The sequence below is a fragment of the Phalacrocorax carbo genome, chromosome 24, assembly GCF_963921805.1.
Source record: "Phalacrocorax carbo chromosome 24, bPhaCar2.1, whole genome shotgun sequence".
In the NCBI taxonomy this organism is placed as follows: Eukaryota; Metazoa; Chordata; class Aves; order Suliformes; family Phalacrocoracidae; genus Phalacrocorax; species Phalacrocorax carbo.
Window position 1 is genome coordinate 5,041,247 of NC_087536.1, and position 20,631 is coordinate 5,061,877.

General features: G+C 54.5%; 2 protein-coding genes across 2 annotated transcripts; both read left to right on the forward strand.

The window, feature by feature from the left end:
- Nucleotides 1–7,262: 7,262 nt before the first annotated feature.
- NKX2-6 (NK2 homeobox 6) lies at nucleotides 7,263–10,001 on the forward strand. The gene is made up of 2 exons (XM_064472644.1): nucleotides 7,263–7,377; nucleotides 8,804–10,001. The coding sequence occupies exons 1-2, from the start codon at nucleotides 7,263–7,265 to the stop codon at nucleotides 9,400–9,402; spliced, it is 714 nt and encodes a 237-aa protein (XP_064328714.1). The 3' UTR covers nucleotides 9,403–10,001.
- A 4,069-nt stretch (nucleotides 10,002–14,070) lies between these two features.
- On the forward strand, nucleotides 14,071–19,227 carry NKX3-1 (NK3 homeobox 1). The gene is made up of 2 exons (XM_064472889.1): nucleotides 14,071–14,478; nucleotides 16,406–19,227. The coding sequence occupies exons 1-2, from the start codon at nucleotides 14,151–14,153 to the stop codon at nucleotides 16,813–16,815; spliced, it is 738 nt and encodes a 245-aa protein (XP_064328959.1). The 5' UTR covers nucleotides 14,071–14,150; the 3' UTR covers nucleotides 16,816–19,227.
- Nucleotides 19,228–20,631: the final 1,404 nt, after the last annotated feature.

A 20,631-nucleotide genomic window follows, 5' to 3' on the forward strand; every position in this document is an offset into this window, starting at 1 on the left:
CCAGGCTACACCTCCCCTTCTCTTGCACCCCTCCGAGCCCACGTCTGCCCGCACCCAGGCGACGTGAGGCCCTGAAAGGTGCCATTTTGTCACCCTGCTTGCTCAAAAGCAGCTCTCCCCTCGGTGTGGGCCGGCGGACACCGCTCCATCCCCGCTTCAGCCCAAAGGGAGGGTGGCAGAAGGTCTGGGGAGCTGGGAGGGGGTGTGCTGACCCCCCCGTCTGGGCCAGCTTGGAGCAGCAACCTCCCAAAAAAAAGGCATTGGCCGAGCTGGTTTCAAGGAAAACACAGTGAGATGCCTAAACTAGCATCGAGCAGAGCAAATACATCCCCCGAGGGTCATACCCGGAGTCCTCCCCGCGCTGCCACCCTGACCCACCCCCCGGCTCTGCAGCGGGGCCTCGCACGCGGCACGGCCACGAGCCCTGGGCCAGGCTGGTGAGACGGGGCAGCGTCCCGCTGCCGTGTCTGCTGCCTATTTTAATTGCACGAAGGGAAATAACACAAGGTCTTGGTCTTTCCTCCGGCCAGCACCGGTTCCCAGGCCACGTTTAAGCCAACTAAATGGCTCCCGAGCGCAACAGCAGCCCGTGAAGGGCTGTGAAAGGCAAAAAAAATAAATATTGTGAAACTCGTGGCTGCAGAAACCAGCTGCAGCTGCCAATCGCCACATCTGGCCGCGGTGGCACGGCAGCGGCGGGACCCGCTCGGCCGTCAGAGCGGGCCGAAGCAGCGTCTCCCCTGCGCTCCCCGGGCACCCCTTGGCAGGAGCCGGGTGGTCCCCGCAGCATCGCCGTTCCTCGGCTTGGTAACCGCATCTCCCTGTTAACTGAATAATGGAGTGAAACCTTAGCTGTGCTGCTCTCCGCCTGCAAATAAAGCCCTCCAACATAGCGCGGGCTCCTGCTAAACGCTGCTGGGGGCTGTCCGCACCGAAAGGGGAGTGGGGACCATGTAAATCCCATCTTTATATAAAGCCAGTGAGGGTCCGTGTGATGCCTGGTGCAAAAAGGTCTGGGTTTGGGCTGGAGCAGACAGAAAACACTGCAAACGAGGGCACCAAACATGCCGCCTTCTGGCGCCGAGCGCAGCGGAGCTGCGGGGCGATGCTCGTGCCCACTGGCAGCAGATGCCTGCGGTTGTTAGATGCCTGCAGCATGCCGTTCCTTCTAAAGGCCAAACCAGGGTAAAATTTATTGCCTTGACGTGAAAATAAATGAGAGCAAATCCGAGTGGAGGGGAATACATGTTACCCCCCGTGCAAATGGGGGCAGCGAGGGTGGACGGGCGCAAACGCCGGGGAGTTGTGCCCATGCATGAAGCGGAGCGTGGGCACGGCCGCAACCTGCCTGCATCTCGGCTGCCTCCGTCCGAAAGAGGGGGACAGGGCCCAGGGTTGGGCTGGGCTCTCAGGAGGCGGGTCTGACCCTCAACACGCACAATTCACACACTTATATTTTTAAGGAGGCTCCTCCTTTTGGCAGCCTTTTAGTTGAAAGCAGAAAATTACACCGCTCACCCTCGGAGCTGATGGCTGTATCGTTAATCATGATTTTTTTTTTAATTAAAAATATAGATATATATATATATTCCAAAGAGGACACCATAACTGCGAGCACCAAACAGGCTGCTTGGGTTGACCTCCAGTTGCTTTGGCATGTATTTCTCTCCGGCTCAGGAAGTTGCTCACAGCCAGTTTATGTATTTTAAGGGTGGGTAGATTGACAAATAGGAAATCTATGACATGTAATAGCTGATAACGCATGATGCATTTCCCCTGTGAATTAGTTGAGGCTGCGTTTTATTTAAATATTATCATGCCTAGGACTTCAGCGTGTGGCATCCACGGCTGACATGAGAGAGAAAAAAAAACTAAGCAATTCTCCTTATTTTAGGAGCTTATTTAGTCCAGATAGTTTAAGTTACATTTTTGGCCCAGTATCCAAACGATCTTTCTTCAATCTAAATAAATGTCTCCCATTAAAAAAAGAAAAAAAAAAGCAAAACAAAACAAAATACAAACCCAGCAGATGTGGCGAGCCCTGCAGTTGTTCCAAAGCAGAAAAGCAAACCCAAGCACGTTTGCCAGGCCCCGTCCGCCCACTTAACCGAGCCTGTCAAAACCAATAATAAAGAACACTTGCGCAGCGCTTGATCTCTGCAAACCACGGGGCAGCTTGCGACGGGGACATACAGCGGGCATGGGGTGAAGGAGGAACCCCCTTTTATTTTAAGTGAGGATGTTGGGGTTTGGGGTCTGTAGAGGTGAAATTGGGAGCTCAGGGGATAAGCGAGCTCAGATTTCCCTCATCCCGCACACCGCAGCCCGTGGGCATTTGCGAGGCACCGCTCCCGTGCGGCTCAGAGGGTGACAGAGGGTTTTACACCCTCCTTGCGCCGCTGGAAGCCCGGGGAGAGCACGCCGCTGCAATGCATTCGGGATGTCGCGCTGCACGCCGAGCATTGGAGAGGCGCCGACCAAATTCCCCCTTCCCCGAGGAGCGTTTGCTTCCCAAACATTTCCCACCTTGTCTCATCCCTATTTTCCTCACCACAACCAGGGGTTTTTTTGGCTTCCAAGCTCACAAGTCCCCTTGCCCTCCGCTCCTGGCAGGGCTAAACAACCCCTCGGCTCCCTCCCAATATCCCAGCCAGGAGCACCACAGTCTCGCTGCCCGGCGAAGCAGCGGGATGCAACTGCTGGAAGCCTGAGGATGAGTTGAGATTCTCCAACCCTAACAGAGCTGCTGGTGGGACAGATGCTAGACTGGGCTTCTGCTGGGACTCACTGGGAGCTGCAGAGGAGGCTGGAAGGGACCGGTGTTGGTCACCCGCGGTACCTCCGCTCTACCCTGACTGTTCAGCAAGCCGCAGGGTGATGCACTGCTTTTTTTTTTCCCCCAAGTATGTTTTCCCAGCAGCTCTGCTCCCTTCCCAAGGCGCTCAGCCACGGCTCTTGTGCCATCTGCCGACCGAAGGCCGCCGGCTCCGTGGTCCCGCCACGCCGCAGCACCCGCCACCCACTCGACCTGCCTGCACCCATCCTCTCCCCTCGGACGCCCCCAAGAGCCTCCTGCCCTCTTCTTGCTCCCACCACCACCTCCTGCTCAGCCCTGACTTGAAAGCATCCCCAGGAGTTTGGCTAAATCCCAGAAAGCCCAAAGATGAGAAAATTCTGCTCCTTTGTCATCCCCTCTCCGGCCACCCAGGCGGCACCAAGGGCAGAGGGCGACGGGGCAAGGCTGCGCCGGCTGCTTTCAGACCCGTTTTTGCAGGGAAAGAGGGTAAAAGCAGGAAGGGTCTGGCCAAAATGTCCAGGTATAGAATCAAAGAGTCATTTATGTCAGAAAAGACCTTTAAGACCATTGAGTCCAACCATAAATCTAAGACCGCCACGTCCAAATGCTGGGAAGGGGCAGCCCAGCAGCTGCAAACCCTCCGTGGGGAGACTCTGCTCTTGCTCAGCATCCTCGGCCCAGGCGCTGCCACCGGCCCCGGCAATCGCCCAGCACAGCCCTGCGCATCGGTGCTGCAACACACGCACACGCAGGCATTTCTCTGCACGCTTCATCGTGGAAATACACGGGAGGAAGGAGCTGGTTTGATGAAGGATGCTCCCTACAGCTGTCTCGTTAGAAAAAGTGACAGACAAGTATCCAGAATGTAATTCTGGGAGTTCAAATTTCCTCTGTCTGCCAGCACTGGGGGACGCTGAATTATTCATGACGTTTCACCAAAATAATCCCGTTTAAAAATAACTCCCCTGCTTAAAAGACGGTGGGAGCACTTCTAACACCGACCGCTATTTTTATCTCCCGAGCGTGACGCAGCAAACCCGCAAACCTCAGCAATTCCTGCCCGGTACCCACCGCTGACCCTCTCCTCTTTAACAGTGCGGGTGAAGGAGCACAGAGGGGGGATCTTTTCCCTTTCAGTGCTCATCTTTGGCGTTCAGAGGAGCAGAACTGCACCTCTCCCGTGTCCAAGCAGAGGGCACTGCTGTCTAATGGTTTGCACCAGGGCTCTGCTACAGCGGTTTGCTTGCAAACTTCTGGCGCCGAAAACCTCTGCCGCTAGCAGATATTGCTGTAGCAGTGGCTGAGAAACCCTCTCTCCATTTAATCCGCTTGATTAATCCCCTTAATTGATCCCTTTGGTTGTTTAATGTCTTCATCAATGACATAGACAGTGGCTCGAGTGCACACTCACCAAGCTGAGTGGTGTGGTTGTCATGCCAGGGGGACGGGATGCCATCCAGGGGGACGGGATGCCATCCAGGGGCACCTGGACAAGGTCAAGAAGTGGGCCCATGTGAATCTTATGATGTCCAACAAGGCCAAGTGTCTTAGTTTCAGCCGCATGAAAGCATTCACAAACCCCTTAGAGCTGTCTATACACGTTCTATGCTCGCAACCCTCCCCGTGCATCCACCTCACATTATTCCCTTTATTCCAGCTATATTCCCATTAGTCAATATTCTCATTATTCCCTCACTCTGAGCAGTTTAAAAACAAAACCCTCCGGCAGGGCAGGAGTGCCGTGGGAGGGCTGGCTGCCCCACCATGCTCCCGTAGGCAGAGTCGGGTTGCCAGGGCCTCGGATGTTCCTCCGACATCGCATCAGGATCCTGATGCGTCCCAGCGATAGCTGCCAGAAATCAGATACTTTGGGAGCCATGGTTGTGCTGCTGCCATAGAAATCCCCCCGTTTATACGCCCGACAGTGGCTAGAAGCAGCTTTCTCCTGATTTCATCTAACCTAGTTAAAAAGAAGAGTAATGTCCCTGGAGAGTTATAATGAAATTAAGTTGCCAGTCAAAAAGAAGCTGATGATTTATGATCAGTTGTGATAGATCCGCTTAGTTTTCTTCCCAGAAATCCCCCAGTGGCCTCTCGCTGCCAAAATGCGGCGGCCAAGAGCCGTGGCCCATCCCCAGCAGTGCGGGAAGGGCCCGAGCCCTTACCAGTTCCAGTGGCCATGGCACTGGGAAAGCTCCCGGGCACGGGGCAGGGAGCCATGCCGGGGCTGGGCATGCTCGGCGGCGGGTTTTGGCAGGGGAGCGTGCCTGTGGGAATGATTTACAAGCCTCATCCAAGCCTCCAGATGCGTCAGAGGCCGTTGCAGCTCTGGGAGCGAGGGAGGGCTGGATGCAGCCCGTGGGGCAGATGGAGCGGGATGGGGAGCAGCCAGCACAGCCCCACGGCTGGCGCAGGGCTCTAATCCTGCCCCACTGCCAAGTGCCCTGTGTTAAGCTCCGTTTTCCCTCACTCTCCCTCAGCTCGACCCACCCAGAGCCTCGTCTCTCCACAGGTCCCGAAAGCCAAACTCCAGCCTCTCCATTAATCTCAGCCACACCGAGTCATTAGGGGCGGATAAAGCTACTTACCCCAATTCCTTCCTGCTCGTCTCGATCCCAGCCAAGCATTTTACCTTGGCGCCGGCTGCCTCCCGCCATCAACAAGCCAAGGTGTAATGTTACTGTCTGTTTGCTCTCGCCTTTTGGTGTTTCGAGTCCCAAACAAGCCGTTCAGACGTGGCAATGAATCCAGCCGGGGACTGGGAAGTGGTTTTGCGAACTGGGTGCAGCCCTGGACTCGTAGGATGGGTTTGCAGGCACTAACCTTGCCCGTGGGGACCGCAGCGGAGGGCTGCGGGGAGCACACGGCCGCTGCGGTGGCCGGCGCGGGCAGGAGGCTCCAGCCCAAGGAACCTGGACTGGTTTAAGTGAGCTGCAGCGTCGTTCCTGCACGGGATTAGAGATTTTGAGGTCTGGGCAGCAATAGTCGAAAAGAAAGGCCAAAAAAAAATGTACCTCTAGCTAACCTTTAAGCATGCAAAAGTGAAACTGAAAAATTTACCCTCCTACCAAGTGTAAAGAGAGCAGGATCAGGCCCGTAGCAAGGAACGGCGTGACTCAAAACCATCTCGGAGGAGAGCAAGTGCTCTTTAGGAGGGCAGCCCGAAAGAAACCGCTTGAGCGGGGCCTGAGCTTTACCCCTGCCAGAGGGATTTAGCGGACGCTGAAGGGGAGGCTGCGCCGTGAGCCTGCAAAGGTATCGCCCCACGCTGCAAAACCCCCCTCCCAGGGAAGGCGAGCTCAGTGTTTCTCACCATGTGTCTGGTCATAATTCCTACTTTACACTGGCAAATAAGTCACCGTGTGCTGGGATGTCCCGCGGGCACGAATGCACCCAGAGCTGCAAACCGGGACCGCGGGGGGCCGGCAACGAAGCCGTGCATTACGCAGAAATGAGGACCGACCTGTGGAGCTGTGAGCACTTTTCTCCCCAAGCCACTGTATTTATTTTCCCTCCTGTTCCAGCCCCTCACTTCCTTGCCTGCATTTGGGTAGTTTATTTATTCAGCCTCCCCTAACAGTCCGGTTTGGCTGTTTTGGTGGTGCAAGAGATACCAACCCAAGCCAGACAAAAACTAGCTCTGCTCTGTCAGGGCTATCAGCAAACACCAGCCCCTGAGGCCGGCCAGGAATTTTAATTGAAATAGCCGGTCACTGGGCTCAGATAAGGCCCAGCATCACCCCACGGCCAGTGGGGCTCCCCATTGCCTCCCCGCTGCCCCATGGTGCTACCAGGACCTTGACCTGCTCCCCAGAATTATGCTGGGGGCCCTGGCCCCACTCCATGCCCCTGTGGGTGTCTGCTAGCTCAGTGCCCACCCACCAAGGCAGCACTGGGACAGACTGGGAGGGAACTGGGGCCCAGAGGTGCTGTCGGTGGGCAGCCCACATTGGCGGGGGCTCTCGCAGCATCCTCCCCTCCGCTGCCTGCAGGAGCTAGGTGGTCTGCGCCCCTTATCAGCCCTTATCTCCTAAAGCCGCTGGCTAATGTGACCTTAATGGAGCTAAAATCGACTCGATTTGTTTTATTGCAGCTTAGCCCAAATTCCCCCCCCCCCCCCCCCCCCCCGCCCTTCTCGCTTCCCCTTGTTTTGGAAATACGGAGGCGAAGGGGTCCCGCTCCTTCCTTCCATGGGGAGCCGTGTCCGGCCCGGAGCATCCCGGGCAGCGGGGAAAGTGTCCCCCCCTCCTCCCGGTGACCGACCCGCCTTCCCCTGCTCCCCCCAGCCCCCGGGGACCCCCCCGAGCGGCGGGGGCCGGGGGTGGTGCCTGGCCCGGCGGCGGCAGGAGGGTCAGAGGAGGGGTGCGGGTCCCGGAGCTCAGAGCCCCTCTGCGGGCACGGCTGCTCCGACAGCCCCCCCGGCAAAAAAATATAACCCACCCACCCCCCTCCCCGGCCCTGGAAGATGCTGCCCACCCCCTTCTCGGTGAAGGACATCCTCAGGCTGGGCGCTCCCGGGGAGCCCCGCGCCCCCCCCGGCCCCCGGGATGCCGGCAGCCCCCGCGGGGAGGACCAGCCGCCGCCACCGCGTAAGTGACCCGGGGGGCTGCGGGACGGGGCGCTGCGGGGCGGGGGGGGGGAAAGGGGGGTCCCACGGAGCCGCTTTCTTTCCCCCGGGGTGGAAAACCGAGGGCAGCGGAGCCGCCCGTCGCATCCTCGCACCCTCCGACCGCAGCCGAAGTTCCCCGCCATGGCGGGTTCCCTCCTTCCCCCCCTCCCCGGGTATGATTTTTGGGGTTGTTTGGGGCATTTCCCGGCATTTTCCGCATCCTGCCCTCGGGGAAATGGAACAGCCCCGGGGAGCGGAGCCGGGTGGGGGGAGTGTTGTTGGATGTAGCTGGGTTTTGGGGATTATTTTTCCTGCCGAAAGGCACAAATCGCCCCCGTTTTCGATGGCACAACCCCCCAGCCCCCCAACCCCTGTAAATTGTCCCCGCTTGGGCACGGGAAGCACCGCGCCAAGGCACGGCCGGCCCCGGGGGCTCCGGGGGGGGTGAGGGGATGCGGCGCCCGGGAGGGGTCGGGCGGACGGGGCCCCTCTTTTTCCCCCTGCTCAAATCCGACAAAGTGCCCTCTGCTCCTGTTTTCCCAATCCCCGGCGCCTGCAGAGCCGGGCAAACCAGTAGGACCAGAGCCTGAGCACTGGGTGGCACTGGGATACAGAGCGGGAGAGCCGGAGAGGCTGAGAGGAGACCGGGGGGCACTTTCTGCCGGCTCCACACCTGCAGCGGAGCCCTCCAGCACCCCATTTCCCCGCAGACCCCCCCTCAAATTCCCTGAGCCCTTGCTGTGGCTGTCAGGGTACCCGAGCCCATCCCACCATCGCGGTGCAAGACCCCCAGCTAACCCGCTGCAACACAAAACCCCAGCAAATTAAAAAAAAAGAAAAACCAAAACCCAACTGCTTTGCATCTTCTCGCAGATGCAACGATGTTTTCCTCCTTCATTCCCAGCCCTTTCATTTTTCTGGTTTTGCTTAAATTCAGAGAGCTGCGGGACTCCTCTTCCCACGGCGCTGGAAGTAAATCCTGCCAGAGGTCTGACTGCCGTCGCTCCCACCCCTCCGCAGCGGGACGGTGGGCAGGGGGATTTGTGTTTTGGGGTATTTGAACCTTTGGCGTACCCCACTTTCCCTGTGCGCCTCCAGGCTGGTCCTGCCGCGATGGCAGCACCCACAACAGCGCAGGCATCGTTAGGAGGGGCTGAAAGGAGGGATTATCCAAAATTCATATAACAGTCAGGCTTCTGATTCCACCCAAAAAAAAAGGAATTTTCTTGAATTCCCATTAAACATCACAGGAATGTTCATATTAAATTTATCAACTATCAACCCTACCTCATCTTACACCCAAAGGCCCTATTCCCAGTTCGATCCCTCCTTCAGAAGCACCCTCTCACTGGGAACAGAACCGGGCTTGGGTCTCACTTTGCTTCGGGTTTTTCTTGCTGCAGGAAAATGTTTGCTCTCCCACCCTTTCGATGCAGACGAGAAGAAAGCCGACCCCTGCCACCACCCCAAGCAGCGACAGCGGAGAAAACCCCGAGTTTTATTCTCCCAAGCTCAGGTGTTTGAACTGGAGCGGCGATTTAAGCAACAGAAATACCTCTCGGCTCCGGAAAGGGAGCACCTCGCCAGCATGCTTAAACTCACCTCTACGCAGGTGAAAATCTGGTTCCAAAACCGGAGGTACAAGTGCAAGAGGCAAAGGCAGGATAAATCCCTGGTGCTGGCTGCCCACCCGCTGCCCCCGCGGAGGGTGGCGGTGCCCGTGCTGGTCAGGGACGGCAAACCCTGCCTTGGGGGCTCCCAGCCTTACCCAGCCCCATACAGCATCACCGCCAGCCCTTACTCCTATAGCTCTTACTACAGTGCCTACAGCAGCGGCCCATACGGTGCTAGCTACGGGGGGAGCTATGCTGGGGTGCCCCCCAGTGCCACCCCCGGCAGCCCTGCCGTGAACGTGAGCTTGGGCATGGCCGGCGCGGCTCAGCACCAGCCGGCGTGCTTGCAAGCCACCGTGCAAGCGGGCATCAGGGCTTGGTAGGTGGCCACGGAGTTCAGGACCGCCGGAAAAACACCGAGGAAAGCCCCTCTGCTCCACAGCCCAGCCTTCGTCGGGATGGGAGCCAAACCCCCAGGGTTTCTGCCAGCCCGGACCAGTGGGACGGCTCCGGAGCATCCGTCCCCTCCAGACAGCTCGTGTGGCCACGTCTCTGCAAAGGCAGGTCGGGGGGGGGGGGGACGCCGCCGCCCCAGCACTGCGCCTTTGGGGACCCGATGACTGAGGGCATTTATTTATTTAAACACAAATGTCTCGGGGTCTGGCCCTTCCCGAGCCCAGAGGGTTTGCTCCCCCAGGATGTCAGTGCAGGCCATCAGGAGGGTATGAACACGGCTTTTCTTTCTAAGGGCAACTGGAAAACAGGGTCTGTGCACATCACTTGTGCATTCACTTTTTTATGAATGCTATTTAAGGCTTTGAGTTCCTCTAACCTTTTGAGATATATTTCTGGTTTATATTCTCTATATTAACACCAGAACAGGTGCTAATTTCTGACTTTATTATTATTATTTGCAAATAAAATACAAATTGGTAAAATTGCATGTTTTCCCTCGCTCGCCACTCCTCACTTAGTATTTTAACTTCTCCCATCCACAATTTGCATTTGAGCATCAAAATCGGATCCAACGGAAAAAGGAAAAAAAATAATCAATCCTAATGCTAATAATCAACCCAGAAAGATAACTGCCTTGTAGTCCAAGCTTGGGGAGCTCCCCTCCCTAACTCTTAGCACATGTTTTGAGCTCTCTGCTGCTATTCCCATACTGGTAAAAATGGGTTTGCAGGTACATCGTGGGGCAGGTGCAAGGGGCAGCCCCATAGTTACAGGATCACACGGTGGGTTGGTGTGACCTGAATTACACCTGAGTTGAGCTAAGAGGTGCAGGATCCCCAAATCAGAGTCCCTCAGCATCAAGTACCTTGCCGGATCGAAGGGCTGTATGTGTATTTATATATATATATATATGTATTTATATATATCTTTTATGAAATGCAGGAGGCTGAATGCCATTGCGGTGTCCTGGGGCGGATCAAAGGGGAGCAGAGCCACCTCCCGAACAGGCAGCACAAATCCATGGCCTCACCTTTACAGAATAAACCCAGCGAGAACCTTGTTAAACCAACCCACTCTTTGGGCTGCCCGTGTCCGCCCCAGTGCAGCCTTTACTCGTATTGGGGGGGCGGGGGGGAAGAAAACCACACAAAGGTCAATGCCTGATGCAAAATGTTGGTTTAACAGAGATCTTCCCACTACAACGCCAAGATATCCCAGCGACGGAGCCAGACAGCGACCTGCACACAACGCCCACAGCGCGAGGCAGGCAAAATCTCCCCCTCGCATCCTCCGTCCCCGCTCCGGGCTGCTGCTCCCTCCTCCCCACTCCTTTCCCAAAAGCTTCTTATCCTCCCAGTGTTCGGTGAAGAGAGACTTGCAGGAGGCGATTAAGCTTTTATCTCTAATCCCAGTCAGCCCCATCACTCCAGCGTTCGCTTGTTTCCCAAATGGGACATTCCTGACATCCAAATCAAACCAGAAACCCCCTCCCGGGGAGATAGCTTGCTCGCCGTCCTGCCGCTCCGAGGCTTTGCAGCCCCACCGAGACCCTGGAAATGACTGCGTAAGGCGACAGCCGTGCTGGGTGCTGCCCCTTCTCCTCCCCTTCACCCATCCACGCTTACTTGGCAATATCCCCCCAAATCGGCTGAGTCTCGGGTCTCCGTCCTGGCTTTGGAGCAGCCAGGGGACTCGACAGGGTCCTTGCATCGAGAAATGCTGCCGGCATCGGGGAAAGCCCCGGCAAACAGCAGCATCCCCAATGCACGGCCTCACCTGCAAGTCTTCACTCTGCTGCAGGTTCTTCCTTTGAGGTTCAGCAATCAAATGAGGCAGACACATGAAACTGCCCCCAAATAAACACGGAAATCAAAGGAGGAAGCTGCTACCCTCCTCAGCTCAGAAAAAAAGCCTGAAAATGGGACTCGTGGGTGCTGAACACATCCTTTATGTCACTCCGTATGTTTTGGAGGGGGCATCCCGAAAGCCCAGCTCCCATAGGATGAGGATACCCCTAAAACCCTGGTGTTTGCCGGAGCCCCTCTGTCACCTGCCTCGCTGCAGCACACACCAAGGGCTGTTGCTTTAAACCTCCCCTGTTTCCAGCCCAAATCAGAAATTACCCGCTACACAAACCACTGTAAAAACGAGCTTTCCCAAACACGCCCACGTACAGAAACCAGCCCACATTTCCCCAAAGCCTCCTCCTGGACAAAAATCCCCATCCTGGGCCAAATTACTCACCGCTTATCAGCCACAAGTTATTTTCATCCAGTGAGCCACGGATGCGGACACTGGTAATGAAGGGAAAAGACACTTGACCACGAAAGAGCCTTGCAACGAGGCTGCCCAGGACAGACCTACAGACAGAGGCGTCAAGCACACGGACAGCACCAGGAGATTTCACTAATAGTTATGGTAAAGCTGTGGCAACCCAGCTCTATTTGCAGGAAAATGGTTAATTGAAATTAAATTATTCCCCTGGAAGGAAGGAGGCTGCCCGGCTTCTGGGGAGAGAAACCCTTCTGCTGGGTCCTGAGTTCACATCTTTGTGATAGAGCCCAAAACAGTTGTGGGTGCAGGACAGGCTGAGGCCCTGGGTGTGTGGCGGGGAGACAGGCACGTGCTGAGCTCTAACAACAGCAAGGGCAGCCTAAAATCAGCAGGGTAGGGGGTCTGCAGTGGGAAAATTGGCTCCCAAATTGGGCACAGAGTGTGCCCGGGGAGCGGCACGGCCTCCTGACCCGAGCGAGCATCCCTGCGCCGTGCTGACGTGCCTTTGGGCAAGCCCGGGGTCCTGCCAGGGGAACCCACCGGTGCCCCTTGGGGGTCCCCCTCTGTCCGAAGCCCCCCTGGGGAGCACGCTGGGATCCACATTAAGCGCTGGAGCGGGTGGGGAGCCGTGGGGCAGCCCAGCCACCCACCCACCATGGCCACAGCAGCACCCTCTGCCAGCTTCTGATCTGCTCTCCAGAAGCCAGGCCAGAGGGGCTGAGGGCCAGCGGCTGGGGTACGGCTGCAGTAATACTCTTGGGCTCCAATTGCTTCACAAATCTTTCCAGAATCCCTTTCTCGGACTACAGGAGGTTAATGAGGCTGAATTATTGAAGCTACTGAAGTCTTCTGAGCATACAGTGAATTTAGGGGGACATTTTCTAAGTCAGGAGCATCAGCAGGTTAAAGATGCGAGAAAAAGGCAGGTTAAAAGCAGGGTTTGGGGCACATTTGCACAACCTGCTCTGCACTTTGGGCTGCCGTAACCAAAAACCCTCCTATAAAATCAACAGAGTCCTCGGGGGATTTCAGGGAAATCTATTGTTTCCCTTTTTAAGGTTAAAAAACCATGCCTCTGTTTTCTGGCAGAGGATGAGGGGCTGGGTTTGAGTAAAGGCTTTAGGAATAGAAGAGGTGATCGGTGTTACATTATTCCAACAGCAAAAGGAGCTTGCAGACAACAGGGCTATAGGGGGTCACCATATATATACATACATAGCTCAGAGGGTGCCTGTAGTTCCCAGGGATGCTGCTGACCTGCACCCCCGGACCTGAATTTTGCTCCCACGGGGGCTTCCCCACCAGATTGCTTTGCCTTATGATGGGGCAAGGTGATTTTTTAATCATGTGCTGCCCACAGCTGGGGGTGTTTCACGGCTGTTTGCGTGGCGACTGAGGAGATGTTTTCCAAACAGAAACTCTAGAAGAACAACTACAAATAAAGTGGATGCTCCAAAAAAAAAAATTCTGTTACAACAGAAAGCCTGGCTCGTGTTTTTTTCTTGGAATTGGGAAGGTTTTGCTCCTTTTGGGTGCCTTTGAACACAGGGCCTTGCAGGATGGTGTATAAAGGCACTAAGGTTTCTTAAATAAATGCTGGCCCATTCCACAGCTGGTCAAGGAATTAGTCTGAGGTTTAGCCTTAATTTTCATGTGAACCCTCTGCCCCTTTCTATACAAGCATTTGCCTCTGGAGCCTCTCTCCCTGTCTGTTATATCTTAACTATCTTAACTTTCATTTTAAAGCCCTCATTAGAGCAGCTTTGCAAAGCTGATGAAAACACCTTTGACCTTTTCCCCTATTTTTCAACAAACTGAAAGTGGAAGGTTTTGAAGAAAGCCCTCAAAATAAAAAATTTTTAAAAATCTTTTTATTTTTTCACTCTTTTGCCCCTGAAAACAGCATTTCCCCAAAAATCTCTAGAGATTACCCTGGGACGTAAATTATTTCCATAACCAGGAGCAAGCAGAGCACCAGCTCGCTGGGGCAGGGGATGCAGAAGCTGTCCCTTTGCAGAGCATCCCTCCAAGGCAGCGATGCTGCTCCCCCCTCCGCTCGCCAAAACCCCCGCCCTGGGACCATTTTGATCCCAAAACGGATGAACTCGCTTCTCTCATTGTAAAAGCTCGGGGGTGATTTGCCAGCAAAGGAGAAACAGGGGGGCAAAGGAGGAGGCTGAGGTTTGGCTGTGGACCCATGGATCGGTGGGGAAGGGCGTCCTGAGCAAGAGGGAGAAACAAGCAGCCAGGAAACCCGTGGGAGCCAAGACACAAGCGAAGGGCGTAGGCTCCTGCCAGGCATCTCCAATCAGGCCCGGGAGGCTTGGCTGCCTGCCGTATAAATGCAGAGCCGGGAGGGTGGGAAGCCAGCGCGCTCCTGGGCAGGGAGAGTTAGAGGAGGATGAGTGCCAGGGTGCTCCCCGCAGGGAGGCAGAGAGCACCCAGCAGCACCCCAGCAGGGATGATCCGGACCCCGACGGCAGCCCAGCACACTATGCCCCTCTCCTCCAGGCCCAGGACATCCTTCCTCATCCAAGACATCCTCTGGGATGGGGCAGAGCGGGGAGCGCAGCCGGAGAGGGGCAAGAGCGGAGGGTTTGGCAGCCCGGAGGAGGAGAGCGAGGGCAGCTTGGCCCCAGGGGCTGCCCCAGGGCACCCCCCCGGGAGCCCTCATCCCCCAGGAGCATCCCCAGCCCAGGCCCGAGGGACACCCCATGAGGCTGATGCAGGTAAGGGGGTGGAAGCTCCTGGCTGAGCCCGCTGGCTGGGGAACGGATCAGCAACCTCTACGCTTGGGTCAGCCAAGGGGCAGGATCCAGACCCGGCTGCCACGAGCTCCCCAGAGCCAAATAAGCTGTGCTTTAAATACCAGGGAGTATCTGTGCTTGAGCAGTGGGGAAGTAAGGGAAATAGCGACGGCCTGCAAACCTTTTGCCAGGCACAACTCAAAGGACTGAATCTGCCTAAAACTCTGTTTATGTAAAGCCCAGTCAATGGATTTCTGTGATATCCTGGGAAATAATGTTCCCTTTTAATGCAGAAGCTCCCCAGCAAGGGCACCTCAGGGCTGCCAGCTCAGAGGGGCAGCTTGTGCCCATCCTTCACGCAGCCGTCAGCGCGGTGATGCCGCCGCCGCCCAGCTCCTCGGTGCCTCCGGTCCAGGGGTATTTTGAAAGCCCAGATGTGGAATTTGTGCCGTTTGCAGCAGGGCTCCGCTCTCCCGCGTGCTCGGCAGCGTGCTCCTGCCTGTGCCGCTGCACATCGCGGGGTTTGTTAGTAACCACCCTGCTCCTCTCGGTACAACGCTACCTGCGCCGCTTTCTAGCAGGCAACCGCTAAGTGCACCGCAGGCAATAATGCTTCACTGCAGAAGCAACATACCAAAAATCACACTCAGAAGCAAAATTTTTTTTGACCAGTGCCTCTTGCATTGCAGCACCCTGAGCCTGGCCAGGGCTGCGGGAGGGGACTCAGCCTTTCGTTGCCCAAGCAGTCCTGGGCTGGGCTGCAACAGCCAAAAAAGCAATTTTGAACTCTCCAGTGACCGGCTCTTGCTTGCAAAGACAGCCCTTGCCAGGGGAATTTTGGCTTTATGTTTCAATTCTATTAAAAGAAGCTTCTACATAAAAGCAAGTTCAGAAACAGCCACCGGGCTGATTATTACGAAAATCATTAAAAGCCATACCAAATCTCCCAGAAAGTGGCTAGTGTAAATCAGCACAGCTTGAGGGATTTCACTGGGACAACCATGATTTACACAAGCTGGGAATTAAGCCTGTTGTTTTTATCTTGAGTATTATGTTCACATCTTAAGAAAATATACTAAGAAATGACTAAGGGGGGGGGGGAGGAATTGGCCTGTTTCTATCCCAAGCTGGGTAATACACAAAAAGGAACTAACTGCCTAAATAAACTGACTTAAGAAGTTTTAACAGTTATAGGTGATGCTTCCCGGGGAGCTCAGCACCAGCCTGGGTCACAGCTCAGGCGACCCACCAGTGCCATGAGAAATAAGTCGGAGGCCAGCATTGAGATGCTGCTTTGGAGCTGTGATCGAGGCCGGGTCTGCAGCTACATATGTAACCCCAGGCCTGAAGGTTTAAAAATCTGCCCCACAATTTCTTGGCATTGCCTTGGAGTGGTGAAAGAGAACAGGGAGGAATTTATTCTCAAGGCTTTCTAACTTCAGTCTGCTTTAAGCTGCACTGATTTCTGAGCTATCCTCTGTAGCTTGCGGATAAAAATTTGTTTTCTCTGGGGATCAGGATTTTCCCATAGGCACAGCAGAGAGGATGTTTCAAAGAAGTGCTAATAGTATGAATTCTGCAACAAAAACCTCAAGAGGTATCGATGCCATAATGTACATAACAACAGTACCTTGAGGTTTTAGGCAGACCTCCACCAGCATGGCAAAATATCCCTTTCTGTACTATTTTAGTCCCTCAAATGTATGTGCATATTGAATGCAGGCTTATATGAACTAAGAAATTGTGATTTAGGAAGAAAGAAAACACCTCATGTGACTTTAAGGTGGTGCTCACTCTGTTAAATGAAAATATTTCCAAGATAATATGAATATTTTGCTCTCTAGAAGGGAAAAATCAAGTGATTTGGGCAATTTCCGAGAGGGTAATTCTTAGCTCTTTTCTCCCACAGATGCCATGGCAGAGACCTACCTGTCAGACTGTGACCCCCCGCTCCGACCCCTGCCCATCGCCCAGCGCCCCCCCAAGCAGGCGAAGCGCTCGCGGGCGGCGTTCTCCCACACCCAAGTCATCGAACTGGAGAGGAAATTCAGCCACCAAAAATACCTGTCGGCCCCCGAGCGAGCCCACCTGGCCAAAAACCTGCAGCTCACCGAGACCCAGGTGAAAATCTGGTTCCAAAACAGGAGGTATAAAACCAAGAGGAAACAGGTCGCCTCCGAAATCAGCAGACTGGACACGCGTCTGGCCGGGCAGAAAGCGGCCGAGCTGCCCGGAGCATCGCTGCTCATGCTGCGGGACGGCTGGCAGTACCTGCCTTGCCTCTACTACTTGAATGGCTGGAGTCCCTTGTGGTGGTAACCCCTTTTTTAAGGCAGAAAACATCTTTTTCTCTTAAAAAGCTTTTTTTTTTTTTTAATACTGCGTCGCTTTTTCTAGTGTTAATCAGGAGAGGGAGACCCTGTTCGCAGTCATGATCAGCATCTTCTAGTTGCCACGCAAGCCTCTCTCGTTGCTAACAATAAACAAAAAACCCCAAACAAAAGAAAAACCAAAAAAAGCCCAAGATATTAAAAGTGTGTAATTCAGCACACTCAGCAGCGCTGCTCTGGGGTTGATTGACAGCTGTAAAATATTGCAGGCTCTTTCGGGGGCAGAAAGCAAGGGAGGGTCCAGCCCCAGAGGCAGCGATCGCCCCTCTCTGCCCCTCCTAAATTGCCTGCGCCCCCCTGAAGCCTTGCTGAGATCAAGCGGGCAAAAAGCAAACTGCTGATCCTGGGCTGGCACTGATACGGCCCCAGCTCGGCCACTTGGGCCATCAGCTGTCGTATGGTCTGAAAATTAGGCTTAAGGAAAAGCAAAGCAAAAAAGATTCTATTTCTGCCATTGAAACAGTAATTGCTAATGGTCCTTGAGGGGGCTTAGAGCTCCCCCAATATGTCTGTGTGCTCTCGGGCAGTACCGCAGCCTCCCCTTGGGGCAACGCGCTTTTGGGGAGAATTAAACCCCTTTCTGCCGTGAGCAACAACACCCTGAAGTGCCCGACGGCCACGGAGCTGCAGCCGGGGACCGGGTGTGCCAGGGCATGAGCGGAGGCGGCCGCCCTGGCCGGGAGGGAGCCGTGCCAGCTTACCCCCACCCAAACCCGTCCCTCTGCCCTTCGACAGCCAAGGTGCCAACTGCCGCTGCCGGTGCCTTGGGAAGCCAAACCAGAAAGTGTCAGGAACACGGACAATAGCATAATGACAGATGAGTTTTGCATATCCGGGTGTTGACACTGTTTGAACATTCCCATATAAGCTATTTAAAACAGCAACAGCTCAAAGAGTTCAACGCTCCCCGGCAGCTTTCAATGCAGCAAAGTCCCTGTTGGCAAGTGAAATCACCCCAACTCCCAGCGCCAGGGCAGCGGGAGGATGGTATCTTTACCAGTGACTTTGTAGTGAGACGACAACTGTTAGCACCAGCAGAGTAGCAGAGGTTTATTTTTTGTATAACTAACCAATCTTAAAACTTTAGATGCCATTAACTCTATGGGAGAAAGTGTAGAAAAAATGAGATTTCCAAGAGAGGAAACACCTCAACTGCTGCTTCTCAGCTAGCGTAAATCAGCAGAGCTCTGCTGGAACAACTTTAATCTTCTAAAACAAAAGCACGCGGAGGTTTCTTCCCTGTGAGCCTCCAGAAATGTTTCTCTGGTGCCTGTTCTTTCTGAAAGAGACTTAAAAAAAATCAGAGTGGTCCAATACAGATGCAGTTAGATAACGTTAAGAACTGCTTAGATCCGTCCCTTTTAACAAGCCTATGTGGAAACTGATCTTTTGCCTTGCCATAGACCCAGAGATTGCAAGCTCCCAGGCAAAGCTGCTGGGGGGGGTGTGCATGAGGAAAACCTCAGGGGAAGGGAGGGCAGGGAGAAGAGAACACGCAAGCTGAAACTCTGTGGCAGATATTCTCTTAGCTCCTGCTATCAAAGCTGTTTGCCCAATTTGGAGGACAACCAGTTGCTTTCTAATTGTCTGAAAGTAACCCCTAATACCTTGAGATAACATTTTTCTTCTAGCTCCTGCTCTCGGATGCTGCGTATCCCCCAGCCTGTTCTCCCCCAGCCGGCGCTCGGGCGAGAAGGCCATCTCCCCTGCACTGTTGCAATGTGTTTCAAACGCAGCCCTGCTGCTTATCCACTTTGCACTTTGCTTATCTGCTGCTTGGAACAGCAGCAACAAAAAAAGCCCTTACAGCCTCGAAGGCAAGCCCCTGCAGGGCACGCATCCCTACGGATGGCATTTCCAGGGGGAGAAAGTCCCGTTGAAATCCTGTGGGCTCACCCACACCCAGACCCTTGGGATGCTGCTTAAATCAATGCAGAGACACTATAGTTGCACTAAATACACTGGATTAGCAGCTCTGACCATCCCAGAGCTGCCCTGAACAGGGATCATGGCGTGTCCTTTGCACAGACAGAGGAAGAGCAGCAGGGACGGGCACGTTATGCTGGGAAGGACTGAATTGGGCTGGGAAAATTAGATATAAACTGAATTTCTTGGACGCTTCTTTGGGAAAATGTTTGTGTCATAGCTGCTTTTTCTTCCCCGCTCGTGGTTTACAACCAGTGAAATATCCTTGTTGCTTCAACACCCAACTGCTCATACTTAACTTTGCTGGTATAAAGCAAGTCCAGCGCAAATACTCGCTATTTTTGTACATATTTTTTTGATACTATTTTATCTGATGTGCATTGTCCTTTGGAATAAAGAGCGCAGAGTCTTTATTAAAAACAAGCTGCCTTGTGGGGTTTTTTTGCCCTGGTTTTGGATTTCCTTTTAATCCCCGTTTCTGCCATGAAATGACCACGGCTGTCCCACCAGCACCGGTTTCTCACACAAACACCTGCTGCAGTCACAGCACTCGGGCGAGTTTTGTGCAAGGAGTTGTCACAAGCACGAGCTCACGAGGCTTTGCCGGTGGTAAATCACTGCTCGTCACTATTTCTAGCTGCTCAGCACCAAGTGCTGCTCCATCACTCATCCAGCCAGGTACAGAGTACCACTGAGCATCCTCTAATCCCATTTACCGTCCCATGAGCATGAAACGGGGCTATTTCCCAAAAATAAGAGCTTATATAGTGAAGTACTTCCTTCATCACCCCCAAATCCCTGTAATCCCACCATTTAAGCACAATCCCGGTGGCCTCCAGAGTTTTGCATATGAGCACTGGTCCCAGTCTTTATTTCTGCCCCTGCTTTCCAGTCCTGCAAACACGTTGGTGCAATCAGGGGCAGTGTTGGGCTCCGTAGGACCATAAGAGGAAGAATTCATCCTGGGAATTGTCAGCGTGAACGTTTCCCCCTCGTACGGAGGTGGAGGGGAACCGACCTTGGGTCCCAGCCTGCCCGCGCGCTCACTCCCTCCTCTCTGGGGTTGGCAGCAGCAACTTTTCGTGAACGGAAAGCAAGCTGCAATAACTACCATTAGTCCCCGCTTAATTCTGTATTCTAGTAGCTTTAAAAGAAAAAAACAAAAGCCAAAGCAGGCATCAAGATGGCCAAATGAGATCTCAGGGGAGCTCCTGTTGCCTTAGGAGGCTGGTGCTGGATCCTCACCAGCCAACTCCTCAGGCAGACACAGCTCGCCAGGCTCCGCCGCCTTCACCCGGCGATTTCGTGGAAGGGAACAAGAGCTCCCGTATGCGGGTGACCGTTTGTCACAGCGACAAGCAGCGCTCCCCCGCAGCCGGGGCTCCTCCCTCCGCACTAATCCTGCCGGCAGCACCCGCCTCGTTCGAAACGCAGACCCAGAAGTCGTTACACACCAAAGTTTGCTGCAACACAGGCGCAGGAAAGCGCAGGTTTTCTGCAGCGTGAGCATCTGCCGAAGCAGGTTCCGGGTCCGACGTCGGTGCCGGTTGGAGCCAGGGATGCAGGCGGCAGCTCTGGCTCCTTCGCAGCCTCTGCCGTGGAGAAACATCTCGGCTGACTCACCCCTGCCGCGAGCTCTGCCCTCCCTCCTCGCCTTCCCAACCCTCTTCTCTGCAACCCCTGAGTGGTTTCTTTAGGGACACAAGATAGACTTCCAGTAGTTTTTGTTCTTTTTATATTTTTTTTTTCAAGCACAAAGCACGAGGACAAAAAAAAGGGCTGTACCGTTTGGATAACCAAATCATCTGAGTGTTAAAGC